Below are 25341 nucleotides of genomic sequence, written 5' to 3'. Positions count from 1 at the left end.
CGCTACTGGGCAGTTGGAGGCAGTCGCCCTCCAGCAACAACGGAGGACAGAGGAGCAACACTCACAACAACGAGGGGAGCGCGGGTGGCTAAAATACAGCAAGTTGGCACAGTGGGGGGTACAGCTGGTGCATTTTCCAGGCATCTCAGTCAGCCAACCCATGGCACCTGGGTCTGTCCCGAGACCTGTCAGCGAGCCTTCGACAATTCACGTGGCCTAAAAGTGCACCTAGCCTGGCACAGGCGCCGTGGTGACGTCACGGTCAATTAGTGGCGAATGGTGGGGCGGTTAGAGTGGTGTGTGTGTATTGGGAGACGGGAGTGTATATCGTGGTGAGTCTTAGAAGAGGGGTTTCTGGAGAGGGGGGTAATGAGACAGGAATGTGGTGAGAGAGCAGGGTGTGTTTTGAGTGGAGTGTGTATTCGGAGAATGGGGTTATTGCTCGAGCTGGGTGTGTGTACTGAGAGACAGGAATGTGGTGAGAGAGCAGGGGGGGGTGTTGTGTGGTTGATCCTGCTATGTGGAGTACGGCGGCGTCACCGCGTTGCTGTGAGACCCAACGCGACCACGCGACCCTCCGAGTGATGATGCTGCTGCTGTTCTCACAGGTGGGGCCTGTGTGCGGAATGTGGCCCTGCCACTTTCCGGCAACACAACCTGGTCCCTCCAGGGCCTTGCTCTGCACGTGTGCTGCATGCCGCTCGTTCCAACTCCCGCTGACCCGTGTTGATGTGCAACGTTGATAGTGCGGTTTGTTCCTGGTCACTGGACGTTTTGTTCCGTTAGGCCTGTACTCAGCAACTTTGTTAAATAGAAATTGTGTGCACGGTAGTAATTTGCGGAGTGCGTTTGTGTGGGCTGTGTTTTGTTATCATGTGTGAAATGCATAGTCACGGTTTAACACGGAGACTTTCGCGAGCACTATTACATTCATTATAGAGGTTTTTGGGTTAGATCGCGTAAATATATAAATGTGTCGTTAAAACCCACCACTACCCGTCACAGCCAACTAGTAAGGTTTGTCACGTAAACAGAACATGCAATTGGTCACTAGTACAGCACACGGGTGTGTTGGAGAGCCAAGCCACAACATTTACAATCTGAGTACGACGTCTTCTTGGTTCTTTCGGTAAAGTCACGTAGAAGGGAAATAATAAAATAATACAAATAAAACATAATAAAATAAAATTCTCACGACGTTTCGGCCACAACGCAAGCAGCCGTCCTCAGGTGACGCTGTCTTTCCGACAGCCCTGTTCTTCACCTGAGGACGGCTGCTTGCGTTGTGGCCGAAACGTCGTGAGAATTTTATTTTATTATGTTTTATTTTTATTATTTTATTATTTTCCTTATACGTGACTTTACCGAAAGAACAAAGAAGATGAATCCCTGCAGTCCCGAAAGCTTTAAATCGAAATTTCAGTACGACGTTTCGCCAGTAATTACAACTAGCTTCATCAAACGACAGCCAGATTTGTGGAGAAGTCTTACTGTTTTATTCCTTATATAGAGGCTTAGCTGTGGTGACCACGCTTCTGCGCTCTTGCACAATGATGGGGGGGGGGGGGTGATTACTGAGGCAACGTTCATTATGCATGTGCATTATGCGAGCCCTTTGAACTTGTCCTTCCTGTCTATTGTGTTGATTAGGATAGCCCTACCAACGGTAATCCCCGATTGAAGTACGCTGCCCTTTGTAGGCATGCATTTGTAGTGGATTCAACTGAGTCGCAGACGTACTCTTTGGAGGCAACACATTTATTAACACCAACACAAAGGGGTAACTGCCCCTTCACTGGATAACAGCCTATGGTGGTGGACCACCAGGCTAACTACACCCTATGGTGATGGACCACCAGGCTAACTACACTAATCACACTGGGAGTAGCTACAATGGACAGGACCCCAGCTCGGGTCCAGGTCCACGTGTTGCTGACTCTTCTTGGACGTAGAATGTAGATTTTCAGGATGACAACAGCAACGCTGAACCCCAGTCCCTCTGGGGACCCGGCTTATATCCTCACGGGTCGTGGCTGTCCCCGCCCTTGGCCACGACCACCTCCAATCCTCTAGCAGGATCTCGCCCGACACGTGACCACCCCTAGCCCCCACTTGGGGCCCCTGTGTAGATTTTACCCGCCACGTGCCTTCCACGGTGAACCAGAGTGCCATGGCCTACATTAACCCCATTCATGGCCGGCACCCTCACACCCCTTCCTATAGGGGACAGCACTGCACGCCGAGCGTGGTGCCACTCAGCGCTCTATCAGCGCTCACCGAGCCCCCTCTAGGGCTGGTACTACACCCACATGTACGGGGTGTCCGCGATGGCAATACATCGCACGCCGTGCCTCGCTAGAGCCGGCATTACCCAGTGACATCCACGATGTCGCCACACACGTGATGTCCGCGATGTAAGTACATCGCAGGCCGTGCATGTCTAGGGCCGGCACCACACAGTGACATCCGCGATGTCACTACACATTTAAATAACGTATTATTTGATGATTTGCTTCCATGCAGCACAAAGGCGATAGCTATCCGAACGGTTAAAGTTATTTTTATTTATTTCAATTTCGATATATTCTCTAATTAGTCTTGGCCAATAGTAGCTAGTTTTGCACAACACTTCAACATGATCAACATTAATTGAGTGTCCTTGTTGGCACGCATGTTCTGCTACTGCTGACAGTTGTATTTGGGAGAACCTAATATTTATCTGTTCTTTTAGTATTGTGCTGATCATTCGTCCTGTTTGCCCAACATAACATTTACCACACGTGCAGTTAATCCTGTACACACCTTCTGTTGATTGCTTCGGTAATGCATCTTTTGTATTTTATGTACCATGCCAAATCTGACTTGGATATTTGTTTTTCCAAACATCTGGCTAGTTTATAAGTTACTCCTGCAATTGCTTGGGCAGTTTCACTGCTCTTGTTATTTAATTTGATATTCAATGTCCTGTTGATTTGTGCATCATTGTAACCGTTAATTTGCAGCGCTTTAACATGTTGAATTTCACTTCTCCGACTCTCACCATCTGACACTTTCTTTGCTCGATGAATGAGCGTCTTGATAAGAGCAGATTTCTGTGCGGGGTGATGGTGTGACTGCATTCACATAGGCATCAGTATGCGTTTTCTTTCGGTAAACGCTGCGTGTTATTTTACCATTTCTACCCCGTCTTAGCATAATATCCAGAAATGGTAGATTTCTGTCAGCTTCCACTTCCATGGTGGACTGGATGGATGGGTTTTGCGAGTTGAGATGATTTAGAAATGCGTTCGGTGTATCTTTGCCGTGTGGCCAGCCCACCAATGTGTCATCCACCAATCTAAACCAAGCAGATGGTTTTAGTATGCTCGAAGCTATTGCTTTTGTTTAAAAATCTTCCATGTACAAATTCGCTATCACAGGAGACAAAGGAGAGCCCATTGCTGCTCCTTCCTTTTGTTTATAGAAGTCACCTTGCCAGAAGAAGTAGGTGTTCTTTAGACGGTGTTCAGCTCGTCTTGGGGTGTCTTTGGCTAATCCTTTGTTCGTTACCAGAGTGTCGAGTAATTTAATTGACTCGTTGACCGGAACTCTCGTGAACAGAGAGGTTACATCAATACTTACGAGAACATCATTAGGGTTAAGCTTCATATCTTTAATTATATTTACGAGATGTTCAGAGTTTTTGATGAACGAAGAGGTCCTACCGATGTAAGGCTGTATTTGTTTAGTTACGTATTGTGCTAATTTGTACGTGGCAGAGCCTATTGTGCTAACTATGGCTCTTAATGGGACATCAGGTTTGTGAATTTTTGGTAGCCCATAAAGTCTTGGCGGTTTTGATGCCCTTGGGTTTGATCAGGTATTGCTCTTCCTTGGGAATTAATGACTTGGCAATGATTGCCGTTGTTTTACGTTCCAAGGTGCTGGTTGGGTCTCGTTTAATTTTAAGGCAGGTACCTTCATCAAGAAAATCTTTGATCTTATTATCGTTGACCTCACGGGGCATCACAACAGTCGATCGGCCCTCATCAGCAGCAAGAATTTGGATATCTTTGTTTGCTCTCAATTCTCTTCAGGCTTTTGCTTCACTGAAGTTAATATTTGTTTTTAGCAATTGGCTGTTCTCAATCGTCTTGGCAACCTCATGACTATCGTTTCTGTGAACCAGGTTTCCATCGCATTCCCATGCGTTTGTAATCTCCCCGTAGTTTCCATGGTGCTCGTCAGTGAAGGAGCTGGATTGTGTGAGTGGGGCCTTGCCTGGCTGTCTGTGGCATTGGCGAATGAATTGTCCTAGTCTAGCTTGCCGGGCCTGGCGCCTTAAAAACCCTTATTCCCCATTGGAACCTCATTTGCCAGTAGCAAAATATAATAATTGTTTTTTTACCCTTTTATTTGGCAACTAAACTGACACCTTTTTGTTACAAGGAGTCATGTTTGCATTGACCACAATACCTGCAGTCGGAATGCAAACAAAAAACACAACTCTGATAATGTATGCACTGTCCTTGAAATTGATTGGTCCACACCCGAAACAGCTTTCTTTAGAGCCTAGTCTCACATGGTGTTGGACCAGATGACGCCAAAAGGCGCACAACTCAAGGACAATGCACTATCAGAGTATGATAACTCGGGGTAAGCATTTACACCATTGGAACCTCATTTGCCAGTAGCAAAATATGATAATAGATTTTTTACCCTTTTATCTGGCAACAAAACTGACACCTTTAACCCTTATCGCCATTGAGGTGAATGCTCGTGGTCTAAGTGGCTTCTTTCTCTATTACTCTTAGTTCTTTCGGTAAAGTCACGTAGGTAAAAAATGAAATTAAAATTAATTTCATTTTTTACCTACGTGACTTTACCGTAGGTAAAAAATTAAATTAAAATTAATTTAGTTCTTTCAGTAAAGTCACGTAGGTAAAAAATTAAATTCATTTTAATTTAAAGTGACTTTACCGAAAGAACTAAGAGTATGAATCCTTGCAGTCACGAAAGCTTCAAATCTAGAATTCTTTTTCTATTGCAATGGCACAGTGGCAAGTGCAGCGCGCTATTAACTCAACGACTTGAGTTAAATTCCTGGCCATCGCCGTGAATTGCCAGCAAGGTAGCATAGTCAAAACACTCATGCCTCTGCAGTATGTATGTTCTTCTTCTTGGTTCTTTCGGTAAAGTCACGTAGAAGGGAAGTAATAGAATAATAAAAATAAAACATAATAAAAGAATATAATAATATAATAAAATAATATAATAAAATAGCATAATAATATAATAAAATAAAAAATATTTATTTTATTTTATTACTTCCCTTCTACGTGACTTTACCGAAAGAACCAAGGAGATGAATCCCTGCAGTCATGAAAGCTTTAAATCGAAAGTATGTATGTTCTTCCCCTATTCTGCATAGGGTTCCTACAAGGTGCTCCGGTTTTCCTCCCAGAGCTAAAAGAAACACACAGGCAGTATCACTGAAAAGTTGGATCGCACACAGCAACATCACCCCCTATTGCAAAACCTTGTCAGGACTCTCCTGAAAAAGAGTCTTTGGACTCAGTGGGGAGAGGAGGTAGGGAAGAGGGAGTAGTGGTGAGTGTGGCTCCCACTGCCGAGGGGGTTGCTCATTGGAATGATAATGTGAAGGGTTTCTCCTGTAAATCTGTTGTTCAGCACTGTGAGGCCTTGTGTGAATGGCACTATATAAAACTGAGTTTTACTTTAGGAGGCATTCATTGCTGTCTTTCGGCGCTGATTGTGGCTCGCTTGTGCCTTGCAGGGAAAGACATCAACAAAGACCTGAAGCTTTACCTGAACCAGCGCTTCCAGAAGGGCTCGGTGGACCACGACCTGCAGCAGACGATCCGCGACAACCTCTACCTCCGCACCGTGCCCTGTGAGCTTCGCCCACCCTCCCACCACCACTGTGTATGACACATTTCTGTGACTATTGTGTGTGTGTGTGTACCCCCCCCCCCCCCGTGTTTGTGTGAGTGAACCCCCCCCCCGTGTGTTTGTGTGAGTGAACCCCCCCCCCTGAGTGAACCCCCCCCCCCCCGTGTTTGTGTGAGTGAACCCCCCCATTTGTGCGAGTGAACCCCCCCCCCGTGTTTGTGTGAGTGAACCTCCCCCCCGTGTGTGAGTGAACCCCCCACCCCGTGTGTGTGTGAGGTGGCTCCGTGCACGGCTCTGAGTCCACGCAGTCGCGCGTCTTCGCTGCTACCGCACACAGTTAGGGAAGGCCCACAGATTCGGCAATTTAAATTTGTATGATTACGTGGGGCAGCCGATCCTACAGACGGGGTAAATGGTGCCCAGCCAACGGACGACCCGCCCTCGATTCCATCCACTCCCTCCACTGCCCATACAGCACCACAGTCCTCACACACTCCCCCATACCACTTCCCAGCACCGCTCTCCAATTAACTAACGCATTGTAGATTATCATTAACGTCGTTTTCCTTTCATTTTAAGCCTGCGTTACCACGCTGGCAGCCACCTCGCATGGTTCTTCCATTGAAATCGCAACATGTTATTGTTTTATTTTGTAGATTTAGATTCGCGAGTTTCGCATATTCGCAAGTTGCTAAATGCATACTAATTCCCTACTTGCGACCCTCCGGACTTCAGTATTCACTCGTGTACGTAGTGCCAGGCAACCTACACCGGGGAGGTGCGCGCAGAATGTTGTTACATTTGAAACTTTCCGGGAAGATGAGGCATGCGACCCTCGGCTGCCAACTTTGTTCTCAGTCGCGCAGTAATCCCGCTCTGAACTCACATTTTTTACTGAATATGTATTTGGTTGTTAATTTCCCTTTATCGTGGTTCCCAAGCATCCAGTGAGAGAGGAAAGTGTGTCTTCTGAGAAAAGATAGATGAAAGTGATGCGTTTGAGTTAAAAGGTAAAAGTGTTAGATAAGCTAGATACCGGTGGGACTCCATCTGTGGTAGGCCGACATTTTGGTTTAAACGAGTCGACTGTGACGTCCAATAAAAAGAAAGCGAATGCAGTCAGGGAAAGTGTTGCAGCTAGCGCGCACCAGAGTGCTAAAATGATAACAACTGTGTATCATATCAAATGCCTGCATCTCCCGAGGAGTCATCCTCCTGAAATCCTCACCACCACCTCCATCGTCGGTATATCATCATCATCATCATCAAAAGTAATACAAAATACAGTAAAACCTTGGATTGCGAGCATAATTTGTTCCGGAAACGTGCTTGTAATCCAAAGCACTCGTATATCAAAGCACTCGTGTATCAGTTGTGATCACGTGACGCTCGGCAGACAAAGCGTAAACACGTACTACTCGTATTGCAAGGCCTCGCTCGTTTATCAAATTAATATTTACTTACATTTTTTGCTCGTCTTGCAAAACACTCGCAGACCAAGTTACTCGCAATCCAAGGTTTTACTGTAGTGTGCTTTATACTTAATTATTTATTTGTTGTAGTCATTGTTATTCAACATTTACCATTTCCCCCCTATGTTCACTCATATCAGGAACGTAACCCCATTTTTCCTGTTGAACAGGGTTTTTGCAATCTTGATTTGAAGCTTTTGTGACTGCAGGAATCCATACTCAGTCAGGTTTCTGCATTCGAGAATTCTGCATTACGAGCGTTTTAAAGAACGCAACCCTTGCGAATAGAGAGGGTTTTACTGTGGTCTCGCAACTACTGTTCTAGGGACGTGACCAAAACAAGTGGTTTTCAGCTCGTTGTTTGAGTGGAAGAGGGAAAGTCTAGGTAGATAAAAAAAAATGTACGTGCCAAAAACCCACACCTCTTATTGTGCTTGGTGACATGATCAGCCACGTCACACTGGACGTGGCTTGTACGGAGTTTCCTGCCTTCGGAAAGCGGGGTGTTGTGATGATCGTGCTGCCGTGGCGATGGTGGCGGTGCTGTGCGCAGGCACGACGCGGGAGCCGCGTGATGGGGAGGCCCCGGGCCTCGACTACGACTTCATCTCGGTGCACGAGTTCCGCCAGCTCGAGGCCCAGGGCAGGCTGCTCGAGAGCGGCACCTACGAGGGTGCGAGGGCCCATGGCCTAACTCACACACACGTGCGCACACACATGCTGTGCGCACACACATGCTGTGTGCAATTGTGGCCGTGTAACCGTGTGTACGTGTGATGTGGCTGTGTGTGGACGTGTGTACATGTGACCATGTGTACATGTGGTGTGGCTGTGTGTGGCCGAGTGTACGTGTGGCTGTGTGTACGTGTGACCGTGTGTACGTGTGGCTGTGTGTACATGTGTGTATGTGTGTGTCATGTGTACATGTGGTGTGGCTGTGTGTGGACGTGTGTACGTGTGGTGTGGCTGTGTGTGACCGAGTGTACTTGTGACCGTGTACGTGTGGCTGTGTGTACGTGTGTCGTGTGTATGTGTCGTGTGGCTGTGTGTAGCCGTGTGTACGTGTAGCCATGTGTACATGTGACTATGTGAATGTGTGGCCGTTTGTATATGTGACAATGTGTACCTGTGGTGTGGCTGTGTGGCACCGTGTGACCGTGTGTACGTATGGCCGTGTGACCGTGTGTGCGTGTGTACTGCACGCAGGGAACTACTACGGGACCCCGATGCCGCCGGAGGAGCCGGGCGTGGACCCCGCCGGGAGCCCCGCAGAGGCCGCGTGGAGGCCGGGCTCCCTGACCGCTCGCAGGCGCAGCAAGTCTGTGAGCAACATGGAGCCTGTGGGCACGGGGGCCGCGGGCAGCGCGAGCCCGGGCACCCCGCGCGAGCACCCGCACTCGCCCATCAACAGCAGTGAGACGGCCAGCGTGCTCACAGGTGCTCGCCGCTCCTCACCGCCAGTAGCAGCAGCAACACCGGCAGTTGCGCAAGCAGTAGAGAGGTTGTTTGTGGTGGGTAGGTATACTGGCAGCAGGGTAGGTTGTGTTTCTTCACTAAAGCTTTGTAATTATTCAATGACGAGTTATGGTGTGTCGAGGCCACGTGACCACCGTGCCTAGTCTTGTGGTCACAGCGCCGAGTCACGTGACCACTATGCCACGCCACGTGATCTTCGTGGAGAATCACATGACCACCACGTCCAATTGCTATGTGGCAGAGGGGTGGCCAAGGCAAAATAAACACGCAGGCAACGCAAACGCTCAGAGAATGCCGGCGATGAAGTCGTGCGTGTGAAGTAGTGTTCATATTCTTAGGTTTTTTCGGTAAAGTGACGTAGGTAAAAAATTTAAATTAATAAAAGTAAAATAAAATAAAAATCACGACGTTTCGGAGGCAACACAAGCTTCAGTCAGATTTGTATTCTACTTTTATTAATTTAAATTTTTTTCCTACGTGGCTTTACCGAAAAAAACCTAAGAATATGAATCCTTACAGTCACGAAAGCTTCAAATCTAGAAGTAGCGTTCACCTCCCGGATGCGGCGTCGAACCCTGCGAAGCGCTCTGTCCTGAGGGCACGTTGTGCCGTGTTTTGTTTTGCAGACTCGAGCGAGCACGACGAGCAGCAATCGCAGCCGCAGCCTCCGCACGCGAGCCACGCGCGGTACACGCGGGGCGGCACAGACGAGGAGGAGGACGAGGAGGAGGAGGAGGAGGGTGACGACGTGAGGAGCAGGAGGAGAGGAGGGGAGCTCGACGAGGGGGCCCTCTTGCCCCCCGCGCACCATGTGAACGCGGGGATGGACGACGACGACGATGAGGATGACGACAGCCCCATGCCCGACAACTGGGAGAAGACACGGACAGAGGACGGCACGGTCTACTACATCGAGTATGCAGCCTCGAGCACAGCAGGGGGTACAGCATAGAGTACAGCAGGGGGTACAGCATGGAGTACAGCAGGGGGTACAGCATGGAGTATGGCAGGGGGTACAGCATGGAGTACAGCAGGGGGTACAGCATAGAGCACAGCAGGGGGTACAGCATGGAGTACAGCAGGGGGTACAGCATGGAGTACGGCAGGGGGTACAGCATGGAGTACGGCAGGGGGTACAGCATGGAGTACGGCAGGGGGTACAGCATAGAGCACAGCAGGGGGTACAGCATGGAGTACAGCAGGGGGTACAGCATGGAGTACGGCAGGGGGTACAGCATGGAGTACAGCAGGGGGTACAGCGTAGAGTACAGCAGGGGGTACAGCATAGAGCACAGCAGGGGGTACAGCATAGAGTACAGCAGGGGGTACAGCATGGAGTACAGCAGGGGGTACAGCATGGAGTACAGCAGGGGGTACAGCATGGAGTACAGCAGGGGGTACAGCATGGAGTACAGCAGGGGGTACAGCATGGAGTACAGCAGGGGGTACAGCATAGAGTACGGCAGGGGGTACAGCATAGAGCACAGCAGGGGGTACAGCATAGAGTACAGCAGGGGGTACAGCATGGAGTACAGCAGGGGGTACAGCATAGAGCACAGCAGGGGGTACAGCATGGAGTACAGCAGGGGGTACAGCATGGAGTACAGCAGGGGGTACAGCATGGAGTACAGCAGGGGGTACAGCATGGAGTACAGCAGGGGGTACAGCATGGAGTACGGCATAGAATACAGCAGGGTCAACATTGTCGATAGCAGTATCTATGGCAGGAACTACAGCAGGCACTATGGTAGGGTCTATTGCCGTGCTTATGACAGCGACCATATTAGGGTCTATGTCATTCATTGTTACAGTAAATTTAGCTGTGATGGTCCCACCTGATGACGGAGACTTGTGTTGCCTCCAAAATGTCGTGAATTATTATTTTATTTCTATTATTATTTCTATTTCTATTATTTATTTTTTACCTACGTGACTTTACCGAAAAAAACCTAAGAGTATGAATCCTTGCAGTCACGAAAGCTTCAAATCTAGAATCCATGTCATTCTCTATAGCAGTGGCTCTTAACCTGGGGTGCACGCACCCAGGGCGTGCGAGATGCCCTTTCTGGGGGTGCGAGACATGCCATATTTTTTTACAAGGCAAATCATCGAAACAACAAATTAAGCACGGGCACGTAAGCACAACTACTTCGTCCCATCAAACCCCTATGTCTTTGGTTTTTTACCCTTCTATCTGGCAACAAAACTGACACCTTTTTACAAGGAATCATGTTTGCATAGACCACAATACCTGCAGTCATAATGCAAAAAAAAACACAACTCTGATAATGTGCACTGTCCTTGAAGTTGATTGGTCCAGACCCGAGACAGCTTTCCTTAGAGCCTAGTCTCACATGGGTTGGACCAGATGACGCCAAAAGGCGTCATCTGCAGGTATTGTGGTCTATGCAAACATGACTCCTTGTAAAAAGGTGTCAGTTTTGTTGCCAGATAGAAGGGTAAAAAACCAATTATCATATTTTTACTGGCAAATAAGGTTCCCATAGTGTAGATGCTTGCCCCGAGCTCTCATACTCTGATGGTGCATTGTATTTGAGTTGTGCGCCTTTTGGCGTCATCTGGTCCAACCCATGTGAGACTAGGCTCTAAGGAAAGCTGTCTCGGGTGTGGACCAATCAACTTCAAGGACAGTGCACATTATCAGAGTTGTGTTTTTTGTTTGCATTATGACTGCAGGTATTGTGGTCTATGCAAACATGACTCCTTGTTAAAAGGTGTCAGTTTTGTTGCCAGATAGAAGGGTAAAAAATCAATTACCCTATGTCTTTATTAACATTATAAATGTTTTAACGGTTGAGAACCAAAGGGGGGTGCAAGGATGCAGTAAGGGCTAAGAACCACTGGTCTATAATGACAGTGTGAAGTGGATGCAGGGAATCTCCACGGAGTGTGTGGGTGCGTGTGCGCGTGCGTGTGGGTGTTTGCGTACGTGCGTGTGTGCGCCACAGCCACAGCACCAAGACCACCACGTGGCTCGACCCTCGCCTCAAAACCCAGCTCAAGGCCCCCGAGGACTGCACCGAGGATGGTGAGGGCTGCACTCGCAAAGGCAAAGATCCCCCGTGTAGCCTTAACACACCGTTGCGGCAAGTGTTGTAGGCTCGTGCCCGTATAGGCTGCCACCGAGTGTGAGAGGTGGATGGCCAGCACCGCACCCGGCTTCTTGTCTTCCCGATGCAGAAATATACACATCGCACCTGGTGGTCATCTACAGCTGAGTTAACCTAAGGGAGGCCCAGGAACAGGTTCAGATATCACTTGTCACTGATGTCTGCTGTGGCTCGGAACTGAACCCAGGTCGCCGGGTTCGTCGTGCAGTGTGATAACGACACCCAAACAAACACAAATCCTCCATATAGCCTCTAACAGGCTGTTTGGGCAGTGTATATATATATGTTGCACTTTAGCACGGTATGTAGCCAACCATGCTAATGGGTAAGTGCTCTTCGCGAGCACTACACACACGGAAGCCAACACACACCCTCTTTAACCACATCAACTATTGGGGAAACCCCTGCTCGTGAGCACCCACTAAGGCTGGCACGACGCTTCGCGGGTCGTGACCAACAACACACTCGTACTTTGGTCTTCCTGGTGCTGACGTTGAAAACCGGCACAAGGTGCTCATTTCAAGCTGGTGTCCACCGAAGATGTGCTCTGTCCCACCACGGAGTCCGTTACGCATTACATGGCCGTGCCAATGGAATTTACATTTGGTCCGGATATAATAGGAGGCTGATTGATACCTGGGCGCAGTCAAGGGATGGCTTCCTCCTGGTAAATTGTATTGTTTATGCTGGTTGTTGGTGATTGCTTCCCATTCAAATAAGGAATTAAGAAACCCAGGCTGGAGATTGGCACATGCAGGTGTAGAGGAGTATTGTGAGTAACCTATAAGGGGGCAAGCAGAAGGAGGTGGGAGCGGGTTGACAGTCAAGAACGACGTAACGTCACGGGTTACGTCAGGGGCTTTGGAGAGCCCCTTCGGGAACATGGGCGGAGTCGAGCCGGGGGGAGGAGCTGCCCAAAGGCTTCTTAAGGGGGGCCCCGTGACGGAGGCGTGGTCGTCGTAGGGAGCCAGGGTAAGGATCGGCTGCAGAGGGTCTCTCCCTCCTCGTCGCGGAGCGGTGTTGGCTGAACCCCCGCTCCGGGCGGACGAGTGGGAGAGCCAAGGGGATGGCCGAGGGTAGGGTCCGTAGGTGTTGAGTAAAGGGTCGGCTGGAAGAAGGTCTTTCTCTCCTCGTCGTGGAGCGGTGTTAGCTGAACCCCCGCTCCGGGCGGTCGAGTGAGAAAGCCCATAGGGTAGCCGTGGGTAGGACCCAAATAGTATTCAGTGTCCGGGGCAAAGGACCGTGAGAGAGTGCACGTACACTGGTGTGAGCGTAGGATGTCGAGTGTAACAGTGTTTTAATAAACGGCAACAGCCCTTATAGAATTCCTCATCTCCGCGTGGTTCTCCTGGGCTGCACAGGTGAGGCCTTCTCATCAGCCCCACAAAACGAATAGCTAACCTTTGCTCTTGCTGTCTGTTTGATTCATGGTGGGGTCGACGTGGAGGGGGGAATGGAGTTATTGTGGGGAATTGGTAGCAGTGAGCGGTGGCGCAGCGGTTAACTGCCCGACGAACCGAATTCGATTCCTATGCACGGCCAAGGCCAGTGACAGTTATCCGAACCAGTACTGGACCTCTCCTAGGTCGACTCGGCCTCAATTGAGTGCAGTAATACCAAGATTTATGTCCCTCCATTTTACGTCGTTTTGCAAATACGTCGTCATTTAATACCACTACCTGATTTTCGTTGCCTCAATCCACGCTTGCATCGCTGACAGCATCGTCCGTCCTTTCTCGTACCCGTCAACTCAGCCTTGGCCTCCACCTACCCTGTAAATACCTTTTGATTGACCTAATTTCAATATTCGTCGCAACTTTCAGGAATGCATCCCCGACGTTAACCGGGGTATTACTGTACCTGGTGCGATGTGCAAACATTGCCACTAGGTAGATGGTGGCGGTCTGGTGTGGTGTTGGCCACCCGCCCCCTCGTGTGCCGTGCTGGCCTTCATAAGTGCTGCTCGCTAACAGCACTTGCTCCAACAATCTGTTAAAGGCTATACGGGGGATGGCTTTGTTTGGAGTTATTTTCCCTGGGAAGAGTGCTCACGACCAGCTTAGGTTGTATGATCGGATAATTGCTGCTCACTCGTGAGAAGGAGTTGGAGATGCTACTGCTGAACTTGGAGTGTACTATTAAGAGATGGGGCCTTACCATTAGCCCCACATAAACAAAGCACCTTCCTCCGTATTTTGTGCCAACTACCAAATCAATGAGTGATAGACTTGGGTAGTGTGCTAATGACCAACTCTCTTTTGGCAGCGGAGGTCTCACTTCATATCAGTCGAGCGCATTTTTTCATCAGATGCGTAACGCCTTCTGAAAAATGTCTGCCCTATCGCTCCATACGAAGCTTTGTCTCTTCTCAGCCACAATGAAGCTCCCCCTTCTCTGTGTTTATGAAATGTGGAGCCCTTTATATGAATACCTGCTCCAAATAGAAATATTAACGTGCGCCTACGATTTGTGTTGTGTCCGTGTGTGGCTCAGAGCTGCCGTACGGTTGGGAAAGGATCGAAGACCCGGAATACGGAGTCTACTACGTTGAGTGAGCCCTGCACCCTCACCACCACCCTTCTGTGTTAGAATCTGATCACAAAGCAGCAGCTGCTGTACCCATGTCACAGGAGTAACACTCGTGCCTCACAGCAAAAAGCCTTTGGGTTTGAACCCTGACTCGGGCACTTTTCTGTGTGGAGGGTGTATATTCTCCCCCACGTCTGTCTATGCTTTCTCCGGATTTTCCGGTATTCTCCTATAACTAAAAACACATACAATGTAACTGATATTGGCCAAACATCCCAATGTTGAAACTTTGCATTTAAATCACGCATCGCTGGGGATGCCACTTACGCCCTGGGCCTCACTGACTGTGCCACCGCCACCCCCTCCACAGCCACATCAACAAGTGCACGCAGTACGAGAACCCCGTGACAGAGGCGAAGAAACCTCAACCAGGTATGGAGGGCATCGCAGCACAAGCACACACACAGACACGTGCACAGATGCACGCGCACATATGCAGAAACACATGCCTCGCCCGTTTAGCCCTCTTTATTAATAAAACAGAAGGTTCTTGGGCATTCGATGGCTGTACATGCAGGCTACGTGACCCAGCAAACGCAGCCTCGCCTTTCGGAGGAGCTCACTGATGGGACCATGTCTAGATCTTTCAAGGATCTGTGAGCTCCCACAATCCAGCCTGGTTAAACCCAGGATGGATTGTAGGCAGGCCATCCTGAACGTTTCAAACTGGCACAGATGTTCCTTTAAAGGGTTCCACGTTTCTCAAGCATAGATAAGGGAGAGCTTAACTGTGGCTGAGAAGACCTAGGGCTTCGTGTGGGGTGATAGGCCAGACAACCGCCACACAGCGTTATGCAGCTGATGAAAAGATGCCTAACCGGAGTTGGTCATAAGCACACTGCCCAGGTACAGGAACATCTCCACTTTCTCCACAATTGCCCCATCAGTCACAGAGCAAGCGGGGGCATGCTGTGGCTTGGCACGGGCCGAGGGTTTTGGGGAGATAACTGTCGATTAGACCGCCTGCCTGCCTAAGGCGATTAACCACGTGGCCTCTCCGTGACCTCCGCCTGCGTTCAGACCACGTCTGTTGATCTGATCAAAACAGGGTCACTGGGGTTTGCGCCGTTGTCTGATGCCGCAAGCTGCATGAATCGGGGACCGCGTGTGTGGGTTTAGCCCAGCTTATGGAGCCGGAGGGGGCTCCCTGTCATCAGATGATGATTTGCAATACTGACCAGGATTCACTCGGCTCCATCATTGGCGTTGGTCATTAGGGCAAATACTGGTGGCACAGTGGTTTGCACACTGCTTGATCATCCAGGTCACCCAATTTCAATTCCTGGCCAAGACCAACATCAGTGGCAATTAACTCACCCAGTTATCTAAAATGGGTACCTTGTGTATTGTGTAAACATCAGCATTGGGGAGACAATTTTCAAGTTTCATTTATTAGGTATAACCCTGTGAGCCATTCGGCTGTTGAATCGGGTGCAACCGCAACAAACAAAAAAACAAAAACAAGAAAACATCTTAATGTGACTATGTGCAAACAGAAAATCCAAGAAAAGACAGCAAAATATTGCAGAAAAAGCACCGTACACCAACACTGTGTGCAAAAATCCCAGTGGGATGCAAGTCAAAACAACAACAACCACAAGACAACTTAGATTAAGGCCATCAGTCTAACTCTGTACTACAACAAACAAACATCGCCAATTCTAGATTTGAAGCTTTCGTGACTGCAATGATTCATATTCTCAGGTTTTTTCGGTAAAGTCACGTAGGTAAAACATTAAAAGTAATGAAAGTAAAATAAAACAAAACAAAAATAAAATTCACGACGTTTCGGAGGCAACACAAGTCTCCGTCATCAGGTGGGACCGTCACAGCCAGATTAGCTGCATCAAGTGAAGCAATGATTCAAGATGTAATCCCTTATAAGCAAGTTGAAGGGGGGGAGGAGAGGGGGGGGGGAGTTCATCAGAATGTGGTAGCCAATGAATGGAAACGTATCGGGAGGGAGGGGGGTGGGAGGGGGAGGGAGCCAACAAAAAATTTGGCGACGGCTTGGACGCGGCTGCTGCGCACGCCAACACAATGGACAGAGAGGGGGGAGGGGAGGTCTGATACACATGATAGAACAAAGGAACGAAAATGCCCATGTTTATACCAATGCAGGCTGAAAAATGAAGAGAGTACTGTTTTATTTTATTTTACTTTCATTACTTTTAATGTTTTACCTACGTGACTTTACCGAAAAAACCTGAGAATATGAAACATCGCCAAACCGAAAAACTTTTTAAAAATCACCAAAATAAAGCCATAAAAGCAATGAAACAGTGATCATAGGAACTGTGACCGAATTTTCACAATAAACGACGTAAACAACATGGACTACCAAACTCTGCAGCCATAATGGCAGACGCATATGGTGCTGGCCACTCCCACCCCCTTGTGTGCCGTGCTGGCCTTCATAGGTGTTCACGAAAAACACATTCCTCGACAGTCTGTTCAGGCTACACGGGGGGATCTTTGTCCTTCTACGTGTATGAGTGGGGAGCGCTAGTGTAGCGGTTAGCGCGCTGCGCTATGAACCTGGCTACCCGGGTTCGATTCCCGCTCACGGCTAACACCAGTGACGATTATCTGAACCGGTCCTGGGCCTCCCCTAGGTCGACTCAGCCTCAAATGAGTACCTGGTGCGGTGTGTAAACATCGCCACTGGGGAGACAAAGGCGGTCGGGCGTGGTGCTGGCCACCCACCCCCTCGTGTACCGTTCCGGCCTTCATAGGTGCTCGCTAACAGCACTTGCCCCTACAGTATGTTAAGGCTATACGGGGGATCTTTGTGTTTGCCACCGTGTGCCACCGTGTGCGTGCTCGCAGCGGGGAAGCCGTTCTTTACGCGCGACCCCACGGAGCTGCGCGGCTCCTCGCTGAGCTCGCGGCTGCAGAAAAGTCAACGCGGCTTCGGCTTCACCATCGTGGGGGGCGACGAGCCCGAGGAGTTCCTGCAGATCAAGAGCCTCATCCCGGGCGGCCCCGCCGCCGCAGAGGGCCTCATGGAGACCGGTGCGTGCGTCTGCGCATGTGTGTGCGCGTCTGTGCGCGTCTGCGTGTGCATCGTGTCCTTGTGTGTGCATACAAGCCTGTCTGTGGGTGCGTCTGTGCGTGCATGTCTGTGTGTGCGCGTCTGTATGTGTACGTACGGCCTGTCTGTTGGTGCTTGTGCGTGCGTATCTGTGTGTGCGCATGTGTGACCTGAGGGTGGAGTCCTTAAAACCCGGCAACCCGAGTTCAGTTTCGGCTCACATCAGTGACGAATATCTGAATTGCTTATTGGCCTCCCTTAGGTTGACTCAGCCTTAAATGAGTACTGGGTGGGGTATGTAAACATCAATACTGGGTCGACAAAGGCGACCGGGCGTGGTGCTGGCCACACACTTCCTCATGTACCGTGCCATCCTCCCTCAATAGGTGCTCGCTAACAGCACTTCTCCCACCAGTCTGTTAGAGGCTACAAGGGGGATCTTTGTCTTTGTGTGTGTGTGTGCTGCCTTGCATCTTTGTGCGTGTTTATTCATCTTGTCTGTGTGCATGTGACGGAGTACATGTCTATGTTCCTGTGTGTGGAGAGCTAAAGCACATGTGCGATGGTGGTACATCTGCCAGTCATCTCAATCGGTCAACCCATGGCACCCGAGTCCGTCCCGCGACCTCCTGCCAGCAGCAAGAGCCTTCCAAACTTAATGCGCTGGCCTCAAAGTAGACCTAGCCTGGCACAAACACTCTTGTGACAAGCAGACAACATATTTTGAAGTGTAAAATCTACTTTTATCTTCATTACAATTATATTGTTTATGCAGAGGGACAGATTTATGAGGGAGAGATGTCGCTTGTTTATTTTTTTGGCGTCATCTGGTCCAACACCAATGGAGACTAGGCTCTAAGAAAAGCTGTCTCGGGTGTGGACCAATCAACTTCAAGGACAGTACATATCATTTTCAGAGTTGTTTCTTTTTGTTTGCATTTTGACTGCTTGTGTTGTGGTTATTGCTAACATGATGCCTTGTATAAAGGTGTCAGTTTTTGTACCAGTTGAAAGGGTAAAAACCTATCACTATAACTATATATGACTTGTATAGGATAATTCTAGATTTGAAGCTTTCGTGACTGCAAGGATTCATACTCTTAGTTTTTTCGGTAAAGTCACGTAGGTAAGAAATGAAATTAAAATTAATATTTTTTTTTTCATTTTTTACTTTTTGTTTAGGATACCGTACTATTGTTGTTGTTGTTCTGCCGGTTGTTGACGCCTCTCCAGGAGACGTGATTGTGCGGGTGAACGACACGTGTGTGCTGGGGCACACGCACGCCCAGGTGGTCGAGATTTTCAAGTCGATCCCAATCGGGCAGCACATCGACCTGGAGCTGTGCCGCGGCTACCCGCTGCCCTTCGACCCCGACGACCCCAACACGCACCTCGTGAAGTCGGTGGCCATCACGGATGAGCCGGTGTTCGTGAACGGCGGCCGCACCATGAGCGTGCGCAGCGCGCGCTCCTACGTGCCGGCGCCCGAGTACCGCGGTGGCACGCGGCCCGGCAAGATGAACCTGCCGCAGGTGAGCGGGGTCACAGCGGCCGCCGGGCGTTGGGTTGCATCGCGTGGGGTTGGCACGCGTTGTTGCCCCGGTGCTCGCGATCCATCGTGGCAGACACCGTCCCGCAGAACCAGCTGCCTTCTGCAGAGGAAGTCGACATTTGAGGGTCGATGATTTTCCTCCTGATTGGGCTTAAATATCGAGGTGGATAACCCAAAGCGCTTCACAGTGCAAACGAGGAAAGACAACTCGAGAGGATTACAGCGGAGAAATTGGAGAGGGATAACGAACCAAGAGAGAGCATCGCGGTGAGGACAGCTTTGTCCTGGTGTTACAACTGTAGTGGGTTCAATTGATGCGCACACTCAACTTGGAGGCAACACTATTTATTAACGCATAACAACCAACGTGAACATTATACACAAGGTGGTGACCACCGTTCCTCACCTCACTAACACTCAGGGAATACTACACCACGTGACCAGGGCAGGTGACGGGCTGCCTGGTCACGGACGACAATCGGAGAAGGGAAATAATAAAATAATATAAAACAAACAAAAAATTCCCTTCTACGTGACTTTACCGAAAGAACCAAGAATATGAATCCCTGCAGTCACGAAAGCTTTAAATAAAAAAAAAGACGATCGGAGACTCGATTACCGCTGATGGTGTCTTCAGCCCGGGGTTGAAGAGCCCAGCTCCCTGTTCACACCCCGCTTATAACTCCCGTGGCGTGGCCGGCTCTACCCCAGACCACGCCCCCCTTCTCGATCCTTCGAGAAGGTCCAGGCCCCCAACCACGTGACCCCCAAGCTGCCCCCCTGGGGCCCCTCGCCCCCCTTTGTCCGGTCACGTGTCCTGTTGGGTTCACGCAGAGTGTCACGGCCTGACACGACCCCCGTGACACCCGCCTACAGCACCCAGACCGAGCCAACACAGTAGTGACGTCATGTGTCCCTACGCTGGTACAGTCCCGACACAGTAGTGATGTCGTATGTCACTACACAATGAACACGCGCGCGCAAACACACACATGAGATGCAACGACCAGAGAAGTCCAATAACGAGACGGGATACAAAGTGCATGTCGATCCACGGTCGACTGCACAATTCCTCAGAGCTGTTCATCCTCACCCAGTCCCCCACGCCATCTCATAGGCTGCTGTCTCTTACCGACAAATGTAAATGATGACAACTTACACTGGTCAACACACTTTTTCTGGCATAAGGTATTCCAACGGTTCTAAGGTAATTTTGGGGTGCTGATTCCAAATCTGGCATCAGTTTTTGTTTATCACATCAGGTTTTTGAGATATCAAATATTGCATTTTCAATAAAAACTGCAGAAGAAAAATATTAAATAAATGTGGATATCTACATAAAATAATATTATAAACACACTATCCTAAAAATACAGCACCATATTTTAACACTAAAGCAGTCACTGACTCGCAACAACTTGCAATCATAAGTGAGAGCGTTAATTTCGGGTAAAATCAATGAAAATGTGGTATGCCGATAGCATAAAAATGAGATGTGATAGAGCAAATCTGAGATCAGATTTGGAATCAGCACCCTGAAATTAGTCTAGAACAGCTGCAAAAGTCCAGGCCAGAAAAATACTTTTTTTGTTGACCAGTGTTATAGATACTGTACGCTCTTTCCTCTCCACCAATTAGGCTGAGTGATTGCAGTCAGATGGTTAGTCGCCCCTTATCACTCTGCTTTCCCTTCTACCATGGGTATTGTATTTCCACGAACTTTAATTATTGAGTTCTCCACCCACCAGACTGTTTCCATCTCATCCACACAGCAGATCACAACATCACACTCGCCCACCCATTCACCCACCCACGCACCACACACTTCAGGCCACAACACTGCTATATCTACGATGGAATGCTCTCCCCCTCTAAGTAACCTTGCTCAGCTCCAACACGTCACGCTGTCATCCATTACAACTTAGTGCTGTATCATGGGGCCTGTTTTGCCAGTATCAAAAGTGTGAAAAATAAGAATTGGTTTTACCCTTTCTGGCAGTAAAACAGGTGTTAAGATGTTCAAACACCAAATAGGTACCTTTTGCAAGGAATATTTATTCATTGCCTTTGAAACTACCGTGCGCCTTTTGACGATCTATGGTCTAACATTGGTGAGACTAAATTACAAGGAAAGCTGTCTCTGGTGTAGGCCAATCAGTTCCTCCTGCAGGCGAGTAAACGCACAGCGCCAGCACGCCTCACAGCGTCGTCCCGATGAATTATCTCCATTCTAGATTTGAAGCTATCGTGATTACAAGGATTCATACTCTTAGTTCTTTTGGTAAAGTCACGTAGATAAAAAATGAAATTAAAATCAATAAAAAAATTTAAAAAAAGATTTTATTTTTATTAATTTTAATTTCATTTTTTACCTACGTGACTTTACCGAAAGAATTATCTCCACTCCGTCGACTCTGCGGATTCCTTTTCGCCAGCGTGGTCCGCCGGCGCCCTTCGTAGACGCTCAGCGAGCATGTGTGCCGACAGGACAAGGCCCTGGCGATTACGTCACAGCCCGAGCTCATCACCGTGCACGTGGCCAAGGGCGCAAGCGGCTTCGGGTTCTCCATCGCGGACGGGCCGAGCGGACAGCGCGTGCGGCAGGTTATGGACGCCCAGCGCTGCCGGGGCCTCAAGGAGGGCGACCTCCTGCTCGAGATCAACCGCGAGGGGCTGCACGGCGCCAAGCACGCACAGGTCGTGCAGAGGCTCAAGGAGTTCAACGTTGGCAGCACCGTGACCTTCCTGATCCAGCGCGGGGGTGAGCACGGGGCCTGCCGGGCTTCGCACTCGCTCTGCGATGTGTCTCTGTGTGCAATGTCTCTCTCTGCTGTGTCGCACTGTGCTGTGTCTCTGCACTGTGTCACTCTGCGCTGTCTCTCTGCGCTGTCTCTGTGTACTATGATTTGGCATGCTGTGCCTCTCTGCTGTGTCTCTCTGTGCTATGTCTCGGCATGCTGTCTGTCTGCGCTGTCTCTCTGTATGCTATGTCTCTCTGTGCTGTGTCACTCTGTGCTGTGTCTCTGCACTGTGTCAATCTGCGCTGTCTCTCTGCGCTGTCTCTGTGCGCTATGTCTTGGCATGCTGTGCCTCTCTGCTGTGTCTCTCTGTGTGCTATGTCTCTCTGCGCTGTCTCTTTGGGCTGTGTCTCTCTGCGCTGTGTCTCTACGCTGTGTCTATCTGTGCTGTGTCACCCTACGTGGCCTATCAATGCAACCGCATCGTCGCACCCATTGGCATCATGGCTGGCAAGAGATGCATTCGATAATCGTGCGACCAGCAGCAACGCCTGGCTGTGTCTAACCTGCGTTGACAGTTACACACTTCACTGCCTCCTCTAGGTTGGCTGTGCCTTAAATGTGCATCTCGTGGAGCGTGTTGACGTTAACGCAGCCAGGCATAGCACGGGTCCCACTGTGGTTCCGTGTCACCCCAGCCTAACGCCTACTTGTGAACGTCGCACAGATAAACACCACACACAGAGCAGCAGGCTTGGTGCAGGGGCCTCTCTCGTCTTGGGAATACAATGATTCCCACCCCCCGGCCATAGCAATTCAATGACTCACCCCGATACGATTGCACAATGTTGTTTGTACCGATTTGGCAATACTCTGAGCCTAAAGGCACGAGGCACGTTAGTCTAACTGGTATCGATCATAAACAATTATAAATTGAATTGATGATTTTATGAAGTTAGAGATTTTATTTGGGTCATGTGTCAAGTTTTGTTGTGTTTAACCGAGGTGAGTACTCGAGTAGCCAGGATGATACTCTTTGGTTCTTTCGGTAAAGTCACGTAGGTATACAATTAAATAATATAGACCAGGATGAGTCTAATTTGCAAGAGTGACCTTGGTCACCAAAATGACAGAGAAAAGCAAATAAAATATAACAAAGTACAGCGATGAACTTAACAGCGATGAGCACACGTGGATGATCTACGCGTACCGACTGCGCTACATGTTGGTTTGTTTCGATTTAAAGCTTTCGTGACGGCAGGGATTCATATTCTTGGTTCTTTCGGTAAAGAACCAAGAATATGCTGGTGTGTCTCGCTGTCTTTTGGGAAGCAGCAACGAGAAAATAATTTTAGTCTTAACTCTACACCCTGTTTTAAGTTGACATCGGTTGTGTGTGCGTGCACGTTGGCTCGTGTTGTCTGCTGAGCGCGTGAATTGTGCGCCCGGTGGTGAAAGCTGTGGTGTGTTCTTGTTTCCAGGTTCCTACCCTCAGAAGAGTCCCAAGCCGGTGAGTAGCCGATGCCTACGCACGTTTCATGCAGAGTTGCGAGAACATCGCGTGGCACTGCTGGGTGGTAGCGCTCGCCCCGTTAACCTCGTTTATGATGCCAAGCCTCTGCGCTCACTTCCTGGGCGTGCGCGTTGCCCGTGGCGGTTGCCATCTGTACCGAGCCCGGGCCTCCCCTAAGCAGACTCGGCTTCGGTAGGAGCCGGCGCTCGCTGGGACGGTGTTCCCTGTGTAGCACACGGCACGTGCGGCGAGGCCCGGGCATCGCTTGTTTGGGAGACCTCTACTGGATTTAGGCGACAGCTCGTTTGTGTGTGTGTGTATGTAGGGGAGTGGTGGTGTAGCGGTTAGCGCGCTGCGCTATGAACCCGGCGACCCGGGTTCGATTCCCGCTCACGGCCAACATCGGTGACGATTTTCTGAACCGGTCCTGGGCCTCCCCTAGGTCGACTCAGCCTCAAATGAGTACCTGGTGCAGTGTGTAAACATCGTAATTGGGGAGACAAAGGCGGTCGGGCGTGGTGCTGACCACCCACGCCCTCGTGTACCGTTCCGGCCTTCATAGGTGCTCGCTAACAGCACTTGCCCCCTACAGTCTGTTAAGGCTATATGGGGGATCTGTCTTTGTTGTGTGTCGGGAATGAGTGTCTGTATTTGTAGTAGTGTTTGTGTATTTGCGTGTATTTTTGGTGTATGTGTATGTATCTGTGCGTGTTTAATGTGTATGTTGTATGTGTATGTATCTGTGTGTTTTAATGTGTGTGTTGTATGTGTATGTATCTGTGTGTTTAAATGTGTGTGTTGTATGTGTCTGTGTGTTTTTATGTCCGGTGGAGTGGTGACAGCGGTTAGTGGACTACAAATCTGTTGGTAGGGGTGCGATTCACAGCTCATTAACACCACTTTCCCGAACAGCCTGTGTACGCCATATGGAGATATTTGGCTTTGTATGTGTGGTGTGTAAATATTGGGTGGTTCAAAGAGATGGACCCAATTTTAAAGCAGTTTATTTCACGATGGCAACATGTTACAATTACACAAAAGTTAAAAACGGTTTAATGAGTTATCAAGTTTCACTAACCATTTAATAAATGCTCTATGTGCCCTCCACCAGCTGTACGGACAACATCGAGACGATAGTTGAATTCGTCCCAAACGCCTCTCAAAGTGTCTTCTTCCACTGAAGTCACCGCTGCCGTGATTCTGTTTTTGAGGTCATCCAGATTAGTCGCTAATGGTGGCACAAAAACACCACGGGTCTTTGACGTATCCCCACAAGAAAAAGTCGCAGGGTGTGATGTCTGGGGATCTTAGGGGCCAAGAGTGTAGCGCCAAGCCTTGGGGTCCCGTGCGACCTATCCAACGTTGAGGCAGTGTTTTCTTGCGGATGACTGAGGTTAGGGGCTGTTAGTGCGCTGGGAGAGGCATCTAGCGGTAATCATTTGAATCTTTATGCCCCGCCCTCTCTATGCCCCGCCCTCTCTATGCCCCGCCCTCCTCTCTGTCCCGCCCTCTCTATGCCCCGCCCTCCTCTCTATGCCCCGCCCTCTCTATGCCCCGCCCTCTCTATGCCCCGCCCTCCTCTCTGTCCCGCCCTCTCTATGCCCCGCCCTCCTCTCTATGCCCCGCCCTCTCTATGCCCCGCCCTCCTCTCTATGCCCCGCCCTCCTCTCTATGCCCCGCCCTCTCTATGCCCCGCCCTCTATGCCCCGCCCTTTCAAGTGGTAAGAGTTTCATTCATGGGCGGTTCGTGGTTGCAGAGATATAGCGATTTCAAATCTGGTCCATCATTTTTAAACACCCTGTATATCATTATTGTGTTTCTTTGTTTGTATGTATGTGTGGGGAGGGGTAGTGTGGCGTTAACACGCTGCACTACAAACCCAGCAACCCGAGTTCGATTCCTGCTCACGCCCAACACCAGTGACGATTATCTGAATGGATCCT

At 49.5% G+C, this 25341-nt stretch overlaps 1 protein-coding gene across 4 annotated transcripts in view; it reads left to right on the top strand.

The window, feature by feature from the left end:
* Positions 1-25341, top strand: part of LOC144731814 (membrane-associated guanylate kinase, WW and PDZ domain-containing protein 1-like) — a 70152-nt gene that overhangs the window by 23299 nt on the left and 21512 nt on the right. For all 4 annotated transcript variants that reach the window (XR_013588011.1, XM_078613075.1, XM_078613077.1 and 1 more), the window contains exons 2-12: positions 5777-5893; positions 7918-8037; positions 8571-8801; positions 9467-9755; positions 11810-11889; positions 14465-14522; positions 14871-14932; positions 17390-17575; positions 18828-19126; positions 21634-21907; positions 23366-23394. Coding sequence is in view for 3 of the 4 variants with exons in the window: in XM_078613075.1 (XP_078469201.1) it covers positions 5777-5893; positions 7918-8037; positions 8571-8801; positions 9467-9755; positions 11810-11889; positions 14465-14522; positions 14871-14932; positions 17390-17575; positions 18828-19126; positions 21634-21907; positions 23366-23394 (1745 nt within the window). In the remaining variant the exon portion in view is untranslated. The remainder of the gene's footprint in view (positions 1-5776; positions 5894-7917; positions 8038-8570; positions 8802-9466; positions 9756-11809; positions 11890-14464; positions 14523-14870; positions 14933-17389; positions 17576-18827; positions 19127-21633; positions 21908-23365; positions 23395-25341) is intronic.

The sequence above is a fragment of the Lampetra planeri genome, chromosome 40 (assembly GCF_965212315.1).
Source record: "Lampetra planeri chromosome 40, kcLamPlan1.2.h2, whole genome shotgun sequence".
Taxonomy (NCBI): Eukaryota; Metazoa; Chordata; class Hyperoartia; order Petromyzontiformes; family Petromyzontidae; genus Lampetra; species Lampetra planeri.
The sequence above is the reverse complement of the archived record's forward strand: the minus strand, read 5'-3'. Positions and strand labels throughout refer to the sequence as shown.